General features: G+C 34.4%; 2 protein-coding genes across 3 annotated transcripts in view; one reads left to right on the plus strand and one right to left on the minus strand.

Annotated features, from left to right (window-relative positions):
- LOC113051948 (elongation factor-like GTPase 1) overlaps positions 1 to 19,329 on the minus strand; it is an 84,767-nt gene extending 65,438 nt beyond the window's left edge. Inside the window, exons 1-12 of one of the 2 annotated variants that reach the window (XM_026216145.1) lie at positions 19,227 to 19,329; positions 18,393 to 18,493; positions 18,205 to 18,272; positions 17,776 to 17,860; positions 17,558 to 17,691; positions 16,271 to 16,408; positions 15,274 to 15,491; positions 12,736 to 12,859; positions 10,548 to 10,627; positions 9,721 to 9,857; positions 7,542 to 7,664; positions 7,041 to 7,140 (exon numbers count right to left, since the gene is read on the minus strand). In XM_026216145.1, the coding sequence (XP_026071930.1) occupies positions 7,041 to 7,140; positions 7,542 to 7,664; positions 9,721 to 9,857; positions 10,548 to 10,627; positions 12,736 to 12,859; positions 15,274 to 15,491; positions 16,271 to 16,408; positions 17,558 to 17,691; positions 17,776 to 17,860; positions 18,205 to 18,272; positions 18,393 to 18,493; positions 19,227 to 19,306 (1,388 nt within the window). In that variant the 5' untranslated portion in view covers positions 19,307 to 19,329. Of the gene's footprint in view, positions 1 to 7,040; positions 7,141 to 7,541; positions 7,665 to 9,720; positions 9,858 to 10,547; positions 10,628 to 12,735; positions 12,860 to 15,273; positions 15,492 to 16,270; positions 16,409 to 17,557; positions 17,861 to 18,204; positions 18,273 to 18,392; positions 18,494 to 19,226 lie in introns of both variants that reach the window. The other variant, XM_026216144.1, reaches the window with a different exon arrangement.
- On the plus strand, positions 19,319 to 23,525 carry LOC113051949 (stabilizer of axonemal microtubules 2-like). The gene is made up of 4 exons (XM_026216146.1): positions 19,319 to 19,462; positions 20,576 to 20,755; positions 20,979 to 21,181; positions 22,131 to 23,525. Exons 1-4 carry the CDS (start codon positions 19,425 to 19,427, stop codon positions 23,099 to 23,101), a joined length of 1,392 nt encoding a protein of 463 aa, XP_026071931.1. The 5' UTR covers positions 19,319 to 19,424; the 3' UTR covers positions 23,102 to 23,525.
- The last annotated feature ends 83 nt before the right edge of the window (positions 23,526 to 23,608 follow it).

Consider the following 23,608-nt stretch of genomic DNA (forward strand, 5'->3'; position numbering starts at 1 on the left):
GTTCTATGCAGGGCATGTTTAAGAGGGGCTGACAACCCTCCCACACGCCAAATCAAATACCACACACACACACACATACACAATGACCCACATTGATCATTGCCATGGCAACCCCAAAGGTGGAGGAATGCATTTGTGCAGGGTTCCTGATGCAGTTCATTCAATTGGAAAAAAGCAATGCAAAATAACAGACTTGACTTGAGTAAGTGTCAGCCGTGTGCACCATTCAATTCCTCACAGTGAACTGAGGTGACAGGCAGGATGTCAAATCTGAACCAGGAATGCTGAATGGAACGAAATGTATTTTTTGCAAGTATTTTTGTTTCAATAGAGCAAGATATAATTTTTTGAATCACTAACATATACTAACAAACAAAGGTTTATTGTAATGTTTTCGAAATAATTTATTCATGCATTTATCTGATCAAAAATGCAGTAGACGCTTTAATATTGTACGAACTTAAAATAACTGTGTTCTGTTTGAATATATTATAGAATGTGATTTATTAATGTGATGTAAAGCAGAATTTTCAGCTTCATTCCTCCAGTCTTCAGCATCAACTCATTCTAATGAGCTGATTCACTGCTCAAAAAACACTTCTTACTATTGATGTTGGAAACCGTTGCACTGCTTATCATTATTATTATTATTATTATTAAATGTGATACATTTTCTTTCGGATCGTTTGATGAATAGAAAGTTAAAAAAGAACAGGATTTCATAGAAATATATAATTTCTTGCAACAATATAAATGACTTTTGATCAACTTCATTCATCCTTGCTGAATAAAAAAATATAGATAAATAAAAATAATTAAAACCCCAAACTTGTCAAACAGTAGTCTATATAGGTAAATAAATAAATAAAAATTTTTTTAAATTTATTAATTTATTTATTTTTGAGGGAAATTCAATAAATTTAATCAATCCTGTTTATCAATCTGATGGTAATTAGCTGGCTGAGTCTGGTACAATGTTGGAATGGAAACATTTTTGTTAAAATTTGTACACTGTCCCTTTTCAAATAAACAAACTAAACTATTCCAATTCAAATTGATAGGAAATGCATTAAAAAAAAATGCATTAGGTATTTAAAACTTTCTGGAAATCTGGGTATGTAGGGTTTTTATTCAGGCTAAAAGTCAGTCAAACAGGTATCCACAAGAGGTTTTCAATAAATGCTTCATTACAAACAAAGACATAAAAACAATTTCTCTGATGCAAAGCGAGCAAACAAACAGTTTACTCCTGGCATGTTTCCTATGAGCTCAAAAACTCAACAGAAGCTTTCATCAAATCAAGAGGAAGAATCAAATGAACTACGAGTGGCGTATCTGCTCTCCAGCACAGGATATCTGGCCTGGGCTTGCTTAAATAGCACTGTTTTGATATGTTAAGACTGAAATGTGGGTCAGGGCATAATGCTAGCAGCTGCTGCCGTCGTTACTTTACAGGCTGAAATCTGAGATGCATTGTGGTCTAGACGAACGCTTTATGTCCATTTTCTCAGCCTCTCTGTGTTTGCCATACCCTTTTCTCTTAGTTTTATCAGTTCACTCCAAAGGGTCAAAGGTCATCTGATGTGAGAGCGTCTATATGCACTTGATGCTATCGGGTTAATGTGCTTATGGATGATCACTTTTAGATATGATGTTTTGATAGAAAATATGGAAGAAAAGCTCATTTACAAGCTAAAAGCTGTACTCACAAAAGATGATGTCATCCTTCAGCCGTCGCCTTCACTCGCTGCAGAAACACTCGCAGAGCCAAGAAAACAAATATGTGCTTTCTTTAACTATGGGCAACCATTAACCTTTTCAAACTCACTCATTTATTTTAGCTGTCTACAAAAACTGTCCAGCAGTTCGGTCGTTTTCTTTTTTCACCCTAAACCGCCATCAACAGATTTCCACCACATCTCAAAATCACTATTAATTCTACAGTGGAAATCACAATTTAAGATTTTTTTTTTTACATTTTGAAACATTAAAACAGCAAACTGATTTGTTTCATTTCACTAACTTCACAGCTAGCATTTTATGCATAGTAAAAATAAATAAATAATAAGAAGAAATTATATGTTGATATGTTCACACATTAGAAATGGTATTAAAAATACTAATTTGTAAATATATTTTTACGGTCTTTGTATTTTTATTGCACAGCATTTGCAAATGCAAAAAAGTGACAATATCATTAAACATTTATTATTATTTTAAATGTTAAATATTATATTATTTACTCCTCTTTGCGAACACAAATGAAAGTCATAATTTATATATATATATATATATATATAATACATCTCAATGATTTGCTCATTCACAACAATGTCTTCAATTAATTATCATGAATTATCTATTGAACACAAAAGGGACACAAAAGTGGGCGTAGGTAAAAAAAAAAAAAAAAAACACCTGTGTGTGTGTGTAGGACAGAGACTCCACATACATGAGATAATAATAATAATAAAAAAAAAAAAAAAAAAACAGATCATCCCAGATCAGGGAGAAACTTTATGCCTGGATACCCTGACCCTGACTGCTTTAAGCGCAGAAAAAAAACTTGAGACTGAGAGCGAGGGAACGGGGAAAACAGAGAGTGTCTTTCTGGAGAAAGGTTGGGTGAGACGGTGACCGAGTACAACAGAGAGTGAACACAAGCAAACAATGAAGATAAAAAGAGCTACTGGAAGCCGCCCAGCTCCTCTCTGAATCTCTCCTCACACTTGCCAGGAAGGAAATACAGTGGCACATTAACCACAGCATTCTTGATGAAAGAAACTGTATGATGTTAGACTGAATAAACAGGAGTACATTACCACGGCCCAACTCTTTTTCCGTTCACTAATCGCACTCATCCCTCGATGGCTCTAGCAGAGCTAAAGGAAATAGAGTTGACCTCCATTGAGCTAGACATTGCTCGAAACCCACAGGGTAATTTAAGCATCAATTTCACTTCAAATGCTTACATGAACACACATGCAAAAGTTAAAGTAAGCACATTTATGACGTCATAGTTATGACTTAAAAATTTGAAATTATGACAAAAGTCACAATGGAAAGAAAAAAATACAATAAAATCAAATTAAAAAATCATAACCATCACGTTAAAAAGTCCAAAATATAAATAGATAAAAATTCTGAATTATCACATAAAAAAAATCTAAATATACCTAAAAAAAATTAATAACGAGATTAATCAAAAAAAGTAAAAAAGTCATCAAAAAAAGTCTAAATTATTAGTCGCAATTATGACACATAGTAAAGATTTTAGAATGAAAAAATAATAAAAGGTCTATTATTAGTTGAAATTAAGACCAAGTAGATATTGAGATAAGACATGATGACTTAAATTAGAAATAGTGACATAAAAACTCACAGTTATGATTTCTAATTATTCATTTTAAAATAACATGGCATATTATGTGAAACACCCATCCGCACTTGGAAAGGTCAGTGTCAGATGGGGTCAAAGTTGAATCAGTCTGAACTCTGAGCATAGCGTTAACATGCTTGACCTGCACACAACACACAGCCGGCATTACGCAGCATTTCTTCTTGACTTCTTATGTTTAACCAGCTTCCAGTTCCCCATCCATTCAATCCTCCAGAACAGGGTTTTCGTGTGTGAGTTCTGACAATCACATGCACGTGTCTAATCACTCTTCTTGCTCTACACAAACATGGATTTTATTATCAGCAGCTCAGTCTAATGCGACACAGGAGCTCCTACACACCACCCACTGCCCCCTTTATCAAAACAACACCGTCCGGGTTTGCCCAAGCCATCTGCTTCTAATGATTAAAAGTGCAACTGTCTCTCCACCCATTAGACTTCAGATAATTAATTGACTACCCACTCGACATGAAAGCGCGAGGCTGAGGTCAAAGGGTGAGAACAAAGGTCCCAAAATCGGTCCAGGCTGGACAGTGGTATTTTAGTCCTACTGCACACCTCGACTCGTGGCTGTAACCTTCTGGAGAAGGTGAGACAGAACCCAGAAAACACCAGACAGACGAAGCACGTATGTAAGTGTAAGATTATGTGAGTGGGTGGAGTGTTTGAAAAGGCACAGATGGAAACGAAGATCCACTTGATTGAATAATCTGCAACGCCATCTAATTCCCTTTTACAGTTCCATCTAAACCAGTGAATGATGGAAATGTCTGATCCGAGGTCAGTCCTAAAGCTGACTGACACACTGACTCCAGAACAAAGAGTCTGAGCGGCTCATGTCCTCAGAGCCAGGGTCATGTGAGGAGTCTGACGCGGCTGAGAGCGCCATCTAGCGTCCGCTCTCGGATCTGCGACGGGCATTGTTCCTCAGAGCTGACACAACGTCACCTTACTTGAGACCAAAGCTGAAAAACATTTATTTGAGTTGAGTCCAGACACAAAGAGCATCAACAGGGACCAGATCTAAGCCAGCGACATTACCTTAGGATATAAATTCTGATGGTCCAACAACACAGCAGCATAAACTTCACATTCTGTCACAAACACACACACCGAGCAAATGCAGTGCCGTATTGATCAACTGCTACATCACTGTATGGCCAAAGTCCATTCAGTTTGTAAAACCCAAGGGCTACAGTAAACTTGCTCAAAAATACAAGCACACATCTATTATTCAGGAACTTACAGCTTTCAGTCTAGACAAAAGCATGAAGGATTGCACATCCTTTTGGAATCCTAATGGAAATTAAATAAGATCCAACGGGATAATCTGGAATTTTCAATGTATTTTTATACCCATTTAAATTTTGTGCGATTTTTATAAAGAACTCTACTTATAATACCAGTCAAACTTTTGAAAATATTTTTAAAAAATTCAAAATAAATAAAAATAAAATAGAAAAATGTTACAATATAAAAAAAACTGTTTTTTTTTTTTTTTTTTTTTTTTGGGTGGTTAAAATAGTTTTCCTTTTTAAAAAAAATAATATATATTAAACACCAAAAATTAATTTTAACACTGATAATAAGAACCGTTATTAATAATTGACCACCAATAATAATTGAGCAGCAAATTAGTATATTAGTATGATTTCTGAAGGATCGTGTGACACCGAAGACTGCTGAAAATTCAGTATTGAATCACAGGAATAAATTCGATTTTAAAATATATTAAATTGGAAAACTTTTATTTTAAATTGCAATAATTTTTCACAATGTTTCTGTTTTTGCTGTATTTTTGATCAAATACTTGCAGCCTTGGCGAGCATAAGAGACTTCCAAAAACATAAAAAAAAAAAAATTCTTACCAACCCCAAACTTCTGAATGCCAATGTACTTTTTGAAAACAAATATTATTTCAGTATGTTTCACTTAATCATCTTAATTATCACAAACGTTTGACCAGTAGTGTTTCTGGTACTGGAAGAACCTCTTTCAAAGGAAATCAATCAGGATCAATTAGCATTTAACACTGAAAATGTCCTACTACTCTGTCAAACCACCACTTAATAGCTACACAAACACTGGAGCTCAGAAAAATAGCTTTAAGGCGTTATGACTGAGTTTTGATTTACTTGATATTAATTTCACATTCTGTTCTTCTATCTGAATCTTAGTCAAATCTTAATCAAAGTTAGTACAAATCCTTCCATCACAGGACAGATCTCAATCTAAGACACTTGATTTATCAACGCGTGTAGTGACTGCACTTTGCCTTCACAGGATGCAGAATGAACACCCACCAATGGCAAAAGCGAGCACGTAAAACATTTTAGGATCTGCGACATAGTTGCACATGGTTTGAGTCGGAATGACAGTCTAATCTTCACTGATGTAAATTATGTGAGCGACTCAGATCAAAATCCTATAAACCATCTACGAAAGGAAGCATCTGTACTGACTCTTTCCTCAGTGGTTTCTCCATGATGCCTAAAGGCTGTTTTCTCCAGAACACCATGTGGAGACACATATGTGGAATGTTCCTCACATTAAACCACCAACACAAAAATATGAAAAACAAAATCACAGCGTGTCTTCGTATTTATGTGACAAGAGACAGAAAGGCTCATTTTGTATGTGATGCTGCATACCAGAGGCAAATCAACCTGCAAGAGCATTTGCTAAACACACCCAGGATAAACCGCTAAATAATCCTTTAGTCATAGGAAAAAATGAGATTTCTAAGAAAAAATTATGTACATTTGAAAGAACACTACTTTTTAAGCTTACACTCCATACTAAGTTTGCATTGTGACAGAAATTTGAATGTTCCTCAGGCTTACAAAACTATTAATAAACAATGTAAAATGCATGTCTATGTCTTGTAATAAATATTGATTGTTAACTGTGTTTTAAAAGATCTAGTTTTCCTTGAAATCTATATTTAAAATAATATCAAAAAACAACATCTATAAATAATTTTATTTTATAAATTGTGGAATAAATGTAAAACAATATATATATTTTCAAAAATTGAGTGGCATTTTTAGTAGTTTATATATTTATTCATATTCATAGAAATTATGCCTTGGAAACTAAATGAAATAAAACATTTTTTACATTTTATTCTATTTCAGGGAACATTTATTTTATATCAAGTAACATTTTTTTATGGTTTTAATTTTTGTTTTAGCTTCAGTTTTAGTTAACTATAATTTACATTTCATCATTTAGCAAAATCATTTTACCAAAAACGACTTACAATTGAGGGCAACAAGAAGCAATCAAACCAATAATAATCAAACTAACAATATATAAATGCTGTAACATGTCCCGGTTAATCTAACAAATTTTATTTTTTCACATTGATAATTATAATAATAAATGTTTTATGTATATATATATATATATATATATATATATATATATATATATATATATATATATATATATATATATATAAAAGTAGATAGATTAGGAATAGTTAACTATAATAACCCTGTTAACCCTGTATCAGATCATGTCATGTTTCTATCACTCTATAACTCATTTTGATCTGATAATAAACTGCATGCAACATAGGAAAAACAGACATTTGTTTAAAATAACTTGTGAAAACACACATCTGCAAGTTCAGTACCTCTGTTTGTTCTGTGGCAGAGCTTTGGAGTCCACAGCAAACATCTTTGACACAAAGACGATTACCGGCGCCGTCTCACCAGCTGAACAATCTAGAAATGCTACAGAGGATTAAAGAAGAAGTCTTATTTAAAAATACTGTGATATACTGTGAAACCATCAGAATATCTTCTGGGTGAAATATTGCCTTCAATGAAGGAGGATCATAACTAAAGGCCACCATGATAATTAACACGACACATGTGGAGCTGTTGGAGTCAAAACCAGTTCACAGAGCAGTGAGTGGACAGGTGTTGTAGACCTAGAAAGCTTCCAGGTGGCAGAAAGTGCTAGAAAAGATCTGAGGGCGATGTTTCATGAGAAAAGAGTGTGAGTTATTACAGTGTGAGTTTGAGTTTTCAAAACGGTGTATTCACAGATGTGAGTCTGGCGGCGGGAAACACTGTGTGAATCACATCCTCTGCTCACAGGTTCTCAGCTGCAGCCGAAAACATGCACTCACCCTTTTTTAGCTCCTGTGTTTGCTCGGGCAGAGAGTCGAACCTGCGCGCTCCCACGCTCATCAGCTTTTCCACTCTCTCCGCCGAGATCTCAGCTGGGCAGGGCAGCTTTTCACACACCATTGCTGAGGAACAGTTCAAGAAAACACACTCCACTGGCCCCTTCCACAAATAGGGTAAAAAATAGGTCCTGAAATTTTATATATATATTTTTTTGGGTCACTGAAAAAAGTGCTGACCTTAAAAAAAAACATATAACAAATGACAAATGAACAAATGTTGCTCGTCAACCTCAGTATGTATATTAAGATATTTTATGCTTTTATATCAAATTTATTCCAGCCCAAATTATAACATCTGTGCAAAAAAAAATCTGATTTTTATGTGCTTTTTTTATTTTTATATATATATATATATATATATATATATATATATATATATATATATAAAGTAAATCAGTAAAATTTTCTAATGTTTTTGAAATAATTATTTTATGCTCACCAAGCCTGAACTCAATTAAATCAAAAGGATTATATAATCAATAATTACATTTTAAAGTGATGACAAAGCTGATTTTGCTATTATTCCAGTCTTCAGTGTCACATGATTCTTCAAAAATCATTCTAATTATGATGATTTGTGAAACATATCTTACTGTTATAACAGTTGTGCTCATAAATCCAGGTCAATTTTACATTTAATAAAAGTTTATCTATCATATATAGTAGTTCTCACTACAATACTAAAAAGCAAAGGTTTATGCCTGTAATGCTTTAAAAGCAATGGTTCACTAACGGTGAAAACTTCCAACTACTTTCTATTCACAAAATAAAACAACACACAAATATAAAACACCTGCCAAGTGGGCCAAAATTGTGCATTTGCAAAGTATTTTGAGAATGACTCAATTACATGTTTAGGGGAACAACTGACACTACTAAAAGGGTTAATGGCAGTGGCGTGTCTCTCCGAGCTCCTGTCACCACAGTAATTGCGAGGCGTGTTTTTGTCAATCATATATCGGTGCAGAAGGAGCCATCTAATAGCGGTCGGTTGTGCGCTTCCTCCCCGTACAGCTGGAGATATCACGGTGGGACGGCTGACGGCTGAGGAGGTGGACAACACCAGTCAAATGCCTAGAGCTGCAGTGGATAAAATCACTAAAGGCTGTGTATAATACGCTTCTAGAATCTATACTCTGAAATTTAGACTTTAGGACAGTCCAAGACACAGGACCAAGAGGCTAAACCAATCTTTATATGCCAAATGTCTTCCCTTCTCTGTTGTTTTACTCAAACATTGTATCTAGGAGGATTCAAAGTTGATCCCACTACACAGAACGACTACTTATAATAATTACTCGACTCAAATTACAAGTTGCATACCTATAACAAACCTCAAGGCCTGAGAGAAACAATGCCAGAACTGGCTTGTCTACGAAACCTGCTAAAACAGTTGACATTATTTATTTAGGGCTGTTATCTAATATCGCTGTCATCTATTGTATTTGTCTCCTTTATTCCCAGTTTATCAGAGCCTGAGGTTATAGATATCACCAATAACAGTTCACTTTTAAAATAAATTCAAGACCAATCACAATGCAGTGGTTGCAGTGTCGAAATAATGCTGTAAATTTGAATTTTACATTTCTTACAAACTTCTTTAAAAATACCAAAATAGATAGCATAGCTAAGGCTAAAATTATTAACTAAACTAATAATTATCTAGGGATTAATACTTTTATTCAATAGGATGCATTATGTTGATAAAAACTGACAGTAAGTACTTTTAGACTGTTACAAAAAAAAATGACTTCAAAAACTATTTTAAAGTAAACGCTGTTCTTTCGAACTTTCTATTTATCCAAGAACACTGAAAATAAAAATCAGTTTCCACAAAATTATTAAGAGCACAACAGTTTTCAACATTGAAAACAAATTATATATATAAATTATATAAATTTCTTGAGCAGCAAATCAGCATATTAGAATGATTCCTCAAGGAAGAAATCAAAATAAAAATAATATAGAAATATGTCAAATTATTCCACAATGTTGCCGTTTTGCTGCATGTTTGATCAAATAAATGCATCTTAGGTGAGCTGTTCCAGAAACGACCCCACACTTTTGAACAGTAGTAGTTTTTCAACACAACCGCTGGTGTTTTTGTGGTAAAGGATACAGAGCACAGCTTGAGCCACAGGAAGCCACTGGCTGCAGATGGCACTGAGGAGCACTTTGGGGTCCGAGTGTCTCAGGTCACGAGACATGACCTTTAACCCCAGAGAGGTCACCATCTTCTCCACCTTTTCTTTGTCCCTGGAAAGAGAAACAGGAAATATACATTTAAAGTGATTAAAGTGAATTTTATTATTTTATTTAATGCTATATTTCATGACTCAATTTTATAACATTATACACTAGCAAAATGTCAGCACTGCTGAGGTCCATTTAATGCCATCAGTGTCATTTTAGTATTATTTATATACTACTAAAGTATTTATTAATACTGTATTTACATTTTAATATTATTCTTACACTTTACGTTTTCATTTAAATTTTAATTTCTGTTTTTGTTTCTTTTTTTTTTACTTTTTGTATTTCAGTGATTTTGCAATTGTACTTACACTTTAAATTTTGTCATTAAGTTGTATTAATTTACTTAAGGGCTACATTTCTATTTAGCTTTTTTTATTTATTTCAGGTTTAGTAACTTTTTTTAGTAACTTTTGCAATGTTTCTAATTTTTTATTGCATCTAATATACAGTATATATATATATATATATATATATATATATATATATATATATATATATATATATATATATATATATATATACACACACACTGTATATTAAATGACTAAGTTAAATATATATTAAATAACATGTGACATGATTTTTTTTTTTTATACTGCATTTCGCTGCACATTTGATTTCAGTGTGGAAAGACAAATCATGTGTTCATGTAAACTGCTAAGTTGTACTGACAAATACATAGGAAGTTACCTTCTAGTGACCACAGCATCATACATATTCCAGATATTATCCAGGACAAGCTGCACAAACAGAGCTTTCTTTCCTTTGGACTGTGAAGACAAACAAAAACAGGGAGCAAATGAGCATGATGTCCGTTAGGACAGTGAATGAAAAACAGAATGCACAATACACAAATTAAGCCACAGCATGTAAGCAACCCAGGGTTAGTAAGGAATCTTTCGTTTCTTTAAAGATTTGGAGCCATAATAAAAAGTCTCTGATGTGACTGAACAGGATCAAACTCTTCACTAACATAAATTCTCAGTACCACAAAACAATGTTGCCGTCTGGAGGTCACATAACCCTGCATAACCAACTCTCTCTGAATGAGATCGGTCTGCAAGAGCGGAAGAACTGCAGTGATTGATCAGTCTGCAATGAAGATTATTATTATTGTTTTTTTTTTTTTGTATGACTAGCAAGTCCAATAATCTGGTAACTCCAGACTAAGGCATATATCTTTCATTCATTCATTATGAATCATTATTAAGATCCTTGTCCTGCATTACTGACAAAATCTCCAACAAGAGGGCTCTTCTTAACCAATGCACAAGATATCCTCATTTTGTTTTTGGGACAATGAAAAATGAACTTCAAGATATAAAATTTAGCAAAATCTTCCACATGCTTTAAATGTGGGCACCACTTCACATAATAATATCACTTGTAATATCACACTTTCAGGAAAGAGAATCAATAAGTTAAACCATTGATTCTCAAAATGTAAAAACCTTTTAATTTCCAAAAAAAATAAAATAATTACAAAAAATAAAATAATAATAATAATAATAATAAAATAATAAATCAATATAAAATCTACAAAATGTTTTTTAGATAAAATAAAGTCTACTAATTAATAGAAAATAAATAAAATAGAAAATTAATAGTTTTATAGAGCAAGATTAGATAAAAATATATTGTGCTCTTCTTTTGAACTTTATATTTTTATTCAAAATTCAGCATCAAAGAAATAAAATAAATCATTCAAAGAGAGGACAGTTCTTTTAAATTGTAATAATATTTCATAATAATACTGTATTTACAGTATTTTTGATCAAATAAATGCCGTTCTGGTGAGCAAAAGAGATTTTCTTTTCTTTTTTCAGTATTTTATTATTGCACTTTAATTCAGAAGTGTAAAACCAGTCCATCATAGAAGTGTAAAGTCAAATCACTGTCTGTATAATGTTCATGTATCATAATAATAGACCCAAATACAAAATATGAGAGTCACTGTATCCAGTTCTGCTTTGTGCGGATGATTTGTTCATGGGAAGAGTGAGGATGTTCTAGACTAATGTGCGAGTGTGTGTGCTCTCTAGTTACTAAGGTGAGGTTTCAGAGAGGTAACTCACATCCATTAGCATAACTACGGCATATCTGAATGCCCTTAATGGCACTACAAACCCAGAGCATCTAATGGAGGGTCTCTGCTGTCACATCACTCCTGTAGCTCTGGCAGCCCACTTCCTGTCACTCACTCAAAAGGAAACAGATGGATGTGGCTCCTTCAACACTTCCAAAGATAGTCAAACCGAGTATGTCATGTTGAAAACACTCTACTGAAATCTGCAGCTCTTTCAACTTTTAATGCACCACAACACAGATCTTCCCTGAACTTCTTCAGGTTTGATGAAGGTAAATGTAAGACTTTTTAAAGAATGCAACACAAAATAGTGGATGACTCAGTAAATATACATCACTGACATTTCATATTTTGGCTTTCATCACTATACATGTTAATCTTTCCTCAGAAAAACTACTGACATATCAACAATTTGAGTCAGGGACGTCTGCTTGAGTTGACACAGAATGTACACGCAACATTTAATGTCATCATTTTATGAATTTGAGACTTTCGGCTCCGAGTTAAGACCTTGTAATGCCTTAATTTGAGGAAAGGAAAATTAAGACTTTTTAAGATCTGCATAAACACTGCTTTCTCAAAATAAAGTACGATAATATATATTTTCTCGGGTGAAAAACAACATATTGAAAACCCATACTGTGCTGAAACCATGACATAACGATGGCATCAGATGGTAATATCATGGAACTTAGCTGTTTTGCAATTGTTTTTATATGGTGTTGTAAGGTAAAGCAAGGTATTACCATGGTACAAGTGCATAAGCAATGTTAAAAAAAAAAAGTGTAGTACCTGAGCTCCCTTCATGATTTTTTTGGCTTTGGCGTTGAGGTAGAAATCGCCCCACAGGGTCTTGAGCAGAACCGAGAAGCGGATGCCCATTTTCTGACTGTACATCTCAGCAAACTGATGAATTCTGTAAGATAATTAGAGAAAAGACAACTCAGCATCATTATTTGCACTTGTCATTTGTTATTTATTACATTCCAGTAATTTGTAAGAATATAGTTCAAAGATGTCTGTGACTTCAACAACGCCTCTAATATTTGACAGCTGTAAGATCGCTGCATAATTAACAAGTAACTCAATTTAACAGACTATTTACAGCCGCAATGTTAAACATCACACCGAGTCATATTCAGTAAGATATCATTAGCCTTCATCTTCAAAAACGTATTTCTGTCAGAGCAGTGGAGCAGTGGTTAGTGCTAGTGAATGAAGACACGATGGACATTCAGCTGCATGATATAATAGATATTAAATATAACAGATACATCAGGGATTCTCTTAACTTCTTATGCCAGCCAAACCCATTGGACATCAAATATTTACTTTAAGTAACCCATGAGATTTTCAGTTCATATTCCCATAATTTAAAGGTACAATTTGTAAGATATTTGCAGTAAAATATCCAAAAACCACTAGGCTAGTGTTATATATTTTGTCCAGCTGATTACTAAAAATATCTGTAATGTTTCAACTACTTGTAAATCATGAGAAAATTCCCCATTCTAAACACTGACGTTAGTTCCCATTTGTTCCCGCCTTTACTGACGTAGAAACCATGTGACAACAGTGTCGTGGACAAATGCGGAAGTAGCTTCGCGACAAACTTCAACTAGAAAGACATGCCGATCTCGCTTGTGTTTTACTCGACAGGTGAGTTGTTTTGATTTGTATCTTTACAGAAAACGTAAGCTATTATAATGATCAGCAATATTAGTATTATGGGGCATACACGCCAAACGCGGGGCATCGCGTCTCTAGACCAGCGTGACGACGCGTCTGATCCATAGTCTGACCGCGTCTTTGCATTGACTTTGTATGTAATCTACTCGCGCAAATGGTTAAACTCGTGTTAAATCCATGATTTATCTTTCCGTCTGATTGATGGCCATCAGCGGTTGGGTAGAAGACAACAAATCCCATCATTACACGCTCCTTCTTAGCGTCATCAAACCACGCGATGGTTATTGTTTTGATAGTGCGCCCTCTAGTGGCAGGTCCTACAACCTGTACCTTTAACAACACTTACACACGTTCACACTTCTCTGATAGACTAATGTTCACATTACATTTAACTAAACAAATCATACAATAAAAATATATTTTTTTATTATTCAAATATATATATATATATATATATATATATATATATATATATATATATATATATATATATACACACACACACACACACACACACAGACACACTCATGTTTAAACTAATTATTTTAATTATTAATTTTTGATTTAATTAACTCAAAAAAACCCAGTTTTAAGGTTAACACTTGTATTATGAAAAATAAAAAACTGTATTTTATATATATATATATATATATATATATATATATATATATATATATATATATATATATATATATATATATATATATACACACACATGTATATATAGTATTAGTAAATATTACAACTGAAATTAACAAAAAATAATGAATGCTTAAGTTTGTACTGTTATAAAATGTTATAAAACATTTTTAATTGGTTTAAGATGTCTATGTCTGACTTCTAACTAGGTCACTTCTTTCTGGTCTACATAAAAAGCAAACTCAACTCAGACGTCTGTGTTTCTGTTTGAGAGATTGATATGTAACATTTGCATTAGTTCAGCACAACATAACTTCTAGAAATCTCAAAACAAGGCCTCCTTACGGTAATGGACTGAAACGAGTCTTTCTAGCCCATATGCTAATACACCTTCTATGAGAATTAATCTTAAAAGAAAATAAATAGATGTATGAAGCACTTTAGAATGTGTACACTATGCCTCATTACACTTTCATTGTATAGAAAAGAGCAGCCCACACATTTAGTCTCACATCATATTTTGTGTTTTTACTAAATCAACAACATGATAAAGGACTTGGAATGACATGAGGGTCAGTAAATGATGTCCAACTTCTCTTTTAATCTTAAAACTGTAAAAAGGTCATTGAGTCTGGAGAGTCTGGCGTGCTTTCATCACAGTATAAAACATGCTGAAAGTAATAAACTTCAGTGCAAAAAGCATCCTCATGCTGATCAGACGAGGGCTAGAAATATCCACCTACACTAGTCGTATTAGTACTTTACTTTAGCTCTTGTTTCAAGTATCTAAAACCACCATTATGTAAGACCACAAAAATGTGCAATACATTATAAGGTTGAAATCTAGTATAGTAATGCCATCTTGTGAGCCATCGGAAGTACTACAATCACTGGCATGATGTAAAGTAGCAGGAAAGCTACCCATGAAAGCTGCAAAAATATTGACAAATTAAATGAATGAAATGTGAAAGTGCCCTCAGTTTGAGAAAGTGTCAGATGTACCTGAAGCCCCAGCCGTCTATAGCGCTGGCAAACACCACATTTCCGCGGTCAGGACTGAAGTAGAGGTCCGAGTCATCGGTTTCTTCTAACCCTGCACTCCAGTCGTACACCTGATCTGCGCTGCTGTTCTCTGTACAGCTGCTCTGAGCTTCTGCGTCTTTCTCCGCTCGCTCCTCCAGGACTTTAGAGGTGAATAACGAGCCGGTAACTGCATTCACCTACAAACATTTAAAGCCTTAGAACATCATCATTGTTCAGAGACACTTCAAAGGGTCATATCACGAAAATGATCAAAATATCCTTGATCTCTGGGCTATGAACAAAGTGTAACTTTCAGAAGTCAAAACATCCTCCTCAGTCAAAAACACAACTGCAAAAATGCTGATTTTTTTTTATGCTTTTGAAAGAAGCCTCTAATGTCCACTGAAGCTGCATTAATTCAAAAATACAGTAAAAATATTGTAAAATAATATAGTTAAATATTGTTACAATTAAAAATGATTTAATTTATTGATTAATTATTCATTAAATATTATTAAAAATTGAAATTGATAATATTTAAAAAATGTCATTTATTCATATTATATCAAAGCTGAATTTTCAACACCATTCCTCAGTGTCACATGATCTTCAGAAATCATTATGATATGCTGATTTGCAGCTCAAGAAACATTACTTATTACTATCAATGTGCTGAAAAAACAGATTTTTTTTTGTGGAAAACAGATACCTAGATATTTTTCAAAATAAATAGTAAGTTGAAAAGAACAGCATTCATTTGAAATATAACTTTTAGTTACATTATTACATATTACATACTGACTCCAATACGGATGTTATATAAATCATATAAAAATATATAAACAAACAAAACAAGAATTTCTGCAGTATGCAAGTTGACCTAAAAAAAATGACATGATTCCTCTTTCACAAATAAAATAGATGTTTGTACTAGTTTGCTCCAGAGCTTCAGCCGTGTTTTGGAGCTGTGACTCACCTGCTCGAGTAATTTCTGCAGGTGTGTGAACGCCTCCTGTGAAGTGAGCTTCAGCTCCACAATCAGCCGGTCCATTTTGTTGATGACAAGAACAGGACGGATATTCTCCAGCCAAGCTTGTCGTAGAACAACTTGCGTCTAAAGATGAAAAGAAAGAGATGGTGTACAAGTTTTATAAACAGCACCATCATTTAGACCGCACAAGCATAGCTGTCAAGTAGATTGAGGAGGTTCAATGCAAAACATCTAGATTTCTAATATGTTTTTACTTATAGCATTGTGATTCATTGTGGTTAAAATCAACATTTGATGTCTGGCGAACACTGAATCAGTATTTTGAACAAAGAATCAGTTGAAAATGCAAACGAAGGACATGAATCAAACTTACAAACTCTTCTGTTGTGATTTTTAATGAGCCTCTATTTTGACATTAAATAAAAACCAAAAACAGTGTTTAGGAAATGACCAAATAAAATGACGACCAAGTATAAAGTGTGTGACAGTCATTGCAATTCTTAAAGTGTGTAACTTCTACGCACTCACAGGGATTAACGTTTCAGTTCATTTAGACAGTCACTTGCTTCATTCTTGAATGATTCAGCCATTCGAACGAATCAATTGAATAAATGATTCACTAACAAAATCAGTGATTTGCCGCCACCTGCTGGCGGATTCAGTTTAATTTTTAGTGTATAATTTCAGTCAGTAGTGCTTGTCCTCCTAATTTAACAATTTAAGAGCAGCTTTTGATCAATAATCAAAAATTCTGATTAAAAAAAATTAGCCTTCCTGATATTAGGTGACATTTACCTCCTTAAAGTGACTTAAAGGAGTATTTTCTTTCTATCTGTCAAATTCAAAATAGTATGTTTATAAGGTTTTTTTTCCATTTAAAGCAATATAATAAGAAGCCGAATAAGACAAACAAGTTACCAATCATATGAAATTAGTAATAATAAATTAATTTGTACTACAGCACTGAAGAACACAAAGGTGGCCTGTAGGTACATTTCCAGACGTTTAATGATGCTCAGAGGTGAATTCTTAAATTCATGTGGAGATTAATGTTTTAAATATAAAATTTCGAAAACAGAAATATTAAATGATTTAAATAACAGAAATTATAAGATGAATGAAACTAAATCCGCCAGCAGGTGTCGGCAAACTCACAGATTTTATCACTGAATCATTCATTCAACTGATTCGTTCGAATGGCTGAATCATTCAAAGTGGTTGCCTTTATGAACTAATACAGTAAAACTTGCATGCTCAAATCAAGGATGATACCTGCGGACACACTCCCTCGACCGCATCAACAACAATGATGGCCCCATCACACAGTCTGACGGCAGTGGACACCTCCGAGGAGAAGTCCACGTGACCGGGCGAGTCGATCAGATTAATGAGGTACTCGTTTCCTCCTGCAATGACAACGACAGCTCTTAACCATGAGTACATGAGCAGTACATGGTGCTGGAGCAGCAACAGACCACAGTGGCCATTACCTGTCGTGTAATGTAATGAAATACCACTGGACTTCATAGTGATTCCCCTGATCTGCTCATCTTCTCTGCTGTCCAGATATCTCAGCTACAGGAACAGACAGAAAACAGAAAGGACATGTCGAGTCTTAATTCACATCCAAAACAAGAGAGAAAAAAATGACACTGTATTTTGCATGAAAAACAAAAATGGTTTTAAGTCAGTTACTTCTATCTTTTGCTGTAATGTGTCAGTAGGAAATATCAGTTTACATTTCTTTTGTCATTAATTGTAATAATCAAGTGAGATTTTTGTATGCACAAGGAGTCTGACGACAACCAGCGCTGCACACAGAGATCTGATCTCATCATCATCAGTCTGTCTGGGATTATGTGAAGAAACAGAACAAACTGAGACAGACTCAGTCCAGAAGAATCCAGAAGTCCACTTACCTTTCCAGCTAAACGGCTGGATATAATCCCATTACTTGCCACCAGAGAATCTGCTAATGTCGTCTTCCCTATAAGCGACACACATTCACAAACACACAGTTTCAAGTTTTAACTCAAACCCTGTGGTAGACGCCAAACAATTAATAAAAACTAATATCTGACACACATCAACATCCTTTTTAACTCACCGTGATCTACATGAGCAAGAATGCACAGATTCCTGATGTGTGATGTTTTCTTCTGCAGTGCTATTATCTTCTCCAAACTTGCGTCACGCATTTTGACTTTTCTACAGCATGAAGATGAAGCAAAAAAGGTGAAGATTACTTCATTAGTAGTGCACATAGATATGCAGCAACCCCAAAAAGCGTGCATTTGAGCTTTGGTTGTTTTAAAATGTATGCCTGTCATTGCAATATACTGTATGTATTCTAGAATGCTTCACCACATTCAACAATTTTGAATAAGTGTTGTCATAAATACGCATACATAGAAAGGACAGTTATGGTTATAGACGGTAAAGGATGAAAAGTGGTGGTTTGGGAGTAAAAATCAAAACGGAATGGTTAAAGATGTCTATCAGATGATTCATTTTTAACAGTATGTCAAATGTTTTATGATTTCAAAACTTGTTGTTAACTGTTTTGAGCGTACTCGCGCTGTCTGACTTATAAACAACATTTATTTTGACATTTTGTTATTGTTACCAAGTGTGTCCTAATTCTTTCTTAAACACAAAATGTGTCGATCGGTTTCTAATTTTCGAGCTTTATAAAAATAATAATAATAGTATATGGAACATTTCGGCACATTATTTTACACATTCTCTCGTGCACAAGACTCATTAGACACAAGCATGTGCAACCTTTCAAAAAAACGTCCATTCAACTAAAACTGACAGGCTCTTAAACAACAGCAAACATATATAATGTCGTAAAAACTAAACGCGCAACCTCACTAAAAATAATACTGATATTCAAACTTTAATACCATCAACATGACAAATGACAACAGACACTCACATGTTTCCTCTAGTCCAGGAAGCGCAAAAGTGCGTAGTGCCCGTCGCACGTGTCATACGTAATACGTTAATCTGCGTCATCACCAGGACGCCGCAAACATTAGTTGCCGGGGAAACAGAACGCTTAGTACAAGACAACGCCAGCAAGCAGTGCGTAAAGTGAAGAAAATTGATAACTATCCTCAATAAACCGAGGAAAATGACACGGCTTTGTATCTGTGACATGTGCAGCTGTGGGTAAGAGTATTTTGAGTGTGTTTGTCTGTTTTTGTAGTTCTGTTTGAAGCCCGAGAAGGTGTTTTGAATAATTGATAGGTAAATGGTGACAGGAATATCAAATCTTGACGGATTGAAAAGTGAAAATAATTTCATATTTAATTAATTTTAATACATTTTAATAATGGTTTGGAAATGTAAAAAAACAATAAACTACAATAACTAATTTTGGAAAAAAAATCAATTACGTTATTTACCCTTTTATATCGTTGCGTAATTAATTGGGAAATAGTGAAGAAAATGTCAAGTAGCCAGTTTAATTTTATTAAAATTTTAATTTAAAACCTGTTAACTGTCACTCACATTTTTGAACTTAGACTTGAAAGTGCATGATCCAAACCTACATTTTTATAATTCATGACTGAAAACATTTTGTAACATGATTTTGAAGTACAATTTGAATTTAAAATGGGTTTCAAAGGTTGAATTTTGAGATTTTAAGTTTTCAAGTGATATATAATTTCTGATGATTTCTAAAGTGTGATAGAAAAAAACTGCAACAAAGAAGACTTTCAGAACTCAGGTCAGAACTCCTGTTATGATGTAGGTTTTTAGGGTGCACTCTTGCCATAAATTAATCTATCGCTTTTCCTACATATATATATATATATATTTTTAAAAGATAAAAAGCTAATAAAATGTCTATTTAGAAGTCTTAGACCTTTCCAACAATATATAGTTTGTCATGATTAGATTAGGATTTAATTGTAATATAGTGAAGTAAACGTAGGCGTCCAACCGAGGGGCCGGGTGACAGTTAACAGGTTTTAATCAATTGCTTTCAGTCTGAAGCAAATGTAAGTCCTCAATACACTTGTAGTAAAAAGAAAATAATATGAATTAACGAGTGTGTGTTGGATTGTGCCTTTAGTTAGTGACTCACTAGTTAGTGAGTTAGTGAGTTTGTTGTATATCTGTTGCCCTGGACTACACAAAACATGTTCAGTAAAAGTACTGCAGAAACTGACAAGAATCTCTTGGTGAAATACAATATTAATGAGTTTTATGTCTTCTTAGACGTGTCTATTATTATTTTTGGGTCCTCTGCTTTAAATGCTTCTCTATTATCTCCAGCCGCCACCGTTGCACACACCAGCCCACAGCACTTTACAAGAAAGGCAGTCAGACTAATGTGTTGTCAGAGTACTCTGAGAAGTATCCTGCCTATAAAGGGCAAATGCGGCCCAAGAGCCTCAAGCCCCAGCTGCAGTATAAAGCTCATCAGGACACGATGGAAGGAACAACCACCTTCAGGTACGTTCTGAGAATTTGTGACTAATCTTTAATCAATCATTTACTGTGTTTTATATGTACATTAACAACTGATCTACTCACTAGAACTGGATCGATTTTCTTTGACTTAAAAGAAATGCAAAGTGTCATTAAACTAAATCTTAAAACGGCTCCTCCGTGCCCTTCTGTTGGCTTCAGAATGTCATATAACCTTTTGGATTTTTTGCTTTAACCTTGTGTATAGGATGGACTATATCCCGTATATGATCACCCGTCGCCCTGAGAAGCCGCAGGCCGAGTACAAGCCCAAGCCTGGAGAGATTGACTTAGGAACGACCTATAATCAAGACTTCAACCCTTATGAAGTGCAACCTTTTGTTCCTTCGCGTCCTAAAGAGAGAGATTATGCCACGAATGCAAAACTGGACACTGTACCCACCTATACAGGTAATGACAATCTAGGTCAGTTAGGTCATGTGATGCTTTCAGAGCATCCAGTTTCAGAATACATACTGAACAAAGAGAGTATTTTGTATTAACAACCACATGTAGTTATCAACTGTTACTTAGATAATAATCAAGTATATTTAGATTGAAATGTATTTATTCTCAGCAAGAAACATCATACACACTACTGTTCAAAGGTCTGGGGTGAGTAAGATTTGTATTATTTTTACATTTATTTGAATGTATTTATTTGTTTATATATATATATATATATATATATATATATATATATATATATATATATATATATATATATATATATATATATATATATATATATATATATATAGTTTAAGTTTAGTTTTTTTTACTTCTATTTTAGCAAGGATGCATTAAATTGATCAAAAGTGACAGCAGTTTGCCGTTTGTTCTATTTGTCAAAGAATCCTGGAAAAAAAAATCCATCATGAATTCCAACAAACTTATTAAGCAGCACAACCATTTTCAGCAATGATAATGATAAATATCAGAAATGTTTCTTGAGCAGCAAATCAGCATACTTCTGAAGGATCATGTGACACTGAAGACTGGAGGAATGATGCTGAAAACTCTGCTTTACATCACAGGAATAAATTACATTTTAAAGCATATTCAAATAAACAACAGTTATTTTACATTTTAATAATATAAAAAAATAACTGTATTTTTGATCAAATAAATGCAGCCTTGGTGAGTGTAAAAGGCTTATTTTAAAAACATTTAAAAAAATCTTACTAACCCCAAACTTAGAGTATGAATGGTAGTACTGTTCAGTTTATCATAAAAGCCAACAATATTTTCAGTACACAGTACAAAAGCTTGTTTAAAACTCAAGTGAAATGCATAAAAATAATTTATTACAGTAAATGCCTTTGTTTGTTAGTAAAAGTTTTGTATGATGTTTTTAAAGAGGATTTTCGTCAGTGGGAGATCAGCAGACGGGAACTGACCAAGCATGACACACCATATCAACCCCCTTCTGCAAAGTTTGGGAATTCCACGACCTTCCAGGATGATTTCGTCCACCGAGGCCTCGTGCCACGAGAGAGCTACAAGCCCCCAAACATAGCCAAGCTATCCGATACTCCTTTCGAAAACATGACCAGCAACAAGCTCTCTTATGTTCCACACGCTCTAGAAGCCCGGTACATTAAACCGCCAATAGAATACAAACCCAGCAGCCAACCTTTCCAGGACCTCACCACCCATCGACAAGACTATCAAGGCCTGCCGAGTCATCCAACCAAAAGCTGCAAGCCTGAGCTGCTCAAAGCGGCCACCAACAAGCCCTTCCAGGGCAGCACGGAATTCCGTGAGCGTTTCCAGCAGTGGCCCGTATCCCTCCGGCAGATGCAGAAGTCAGTGGAGTACACGAGTCCAACAGAGCACATGGACCTGACTACCACCTCGCACACAGACTACATCAAGCACCAAATCCAGCCCTTTGTTTCCGCCAAACCCTTCTCACTTCCCACTAAGTCCTCCAGGCCCTTTCAGGGCAACACCACCATGAGAGATGACTTCCTGCCGTGGGTGGCGCAGCGTCAAAAAATTATCCGGAAACAAGAGGAAATCCAGCGAGCCAGTGGGAAAATGGAAGATCTGACCACTTTCAGGGCCCATTTCATTCAGCATGAGCCTCAGCCTAGTTTTAGCTTCAAGCCCCGAAACGCACCGCTGCGGCCCGACGTTCCCCTTCAGAACCAGACCATGTACAGCACAGAGTTCACACCCAAGAAGATCAGCTTGTGTCTGGCCGGTTTAGAGTATCCACCAGGGTTTGTTTTCGATAATTGCGATGATCGAGGCCACCGCTTCTTCCGCAAGATGTCGTCCGCTGACAGGATTGAGACGCCGAAGGAAATGGTCTTGACAGCTTAGGAAAATCATCAGGTTGTTTCTATAAAAGGAAACTAGCATGCAATACGATCTCTCTAAATGATTGTAGTCCTACAGGGAATCGTACTGAATTATGATTAAAGGTCAATGTGTTGAACCTTTCATAAAACATTGATTATGCATAGTTAAAAAAAATGTATTAGGATGAAACTGCAAAACAGTTTTGTAGGATATATGTAGTGAAAATACTATAAGTTGTCAAATAAATCAGTTTTTGACAATACAAATTAATACGCTAGTTAAAATTTTTTGATTAATTTAAACCTTTTCTTCAGCAAGAACAAGTAAAATTATTCAGAAGTGACAGCATAGATATTTATAATGTTACAAAGAATGTCTATTAAAAAAATGCTGTTCTTTTGACTAGTCTTAAAGAAATATAATACTGTTTCCAGAAAAATATGAAGCCGCATGACATTTTCAACATTGATATCAATCAGAAATGTTTCTTGATCAGCAAATCAGCTAAATCAGTATGATTTCTGAAGG

This window comes from Carassius auratus, chromosome 32, assembly GCF_003368295.1.
Source record: "Carassius auratus strain Wakin chromosome 32, ASM336829v1, whole genome shotgun sequence".
Lineage (NCBI taxonomy): Eukaryota > Metazoa > Chordata > Actinopteri > Cypriniformes > Cyprinidae > Carassius > Carassius auratus.

Coding starts and splice junctions, on each gene's coding strand:
- LOC113051949 (XM_026216146.1), top strand. CDS start 19,425: ATGACACGGCTTTGTATCTGTGACATGTGCAGCTGTGG. Junction 19,463..20,575: donor TGTGACATGTGCAGCTGTGG/GTAAGAGTATTT, acceptor TATTATCTCCAG/CCGCCACCGTTGCACACACC. Junction 20,756..20,978: donor GAAGGAACAACCACCTTCAG/GTACGTTCTGAG, acceptor CCTTGTGTATAG/GATGGACTATATCCCGTATA.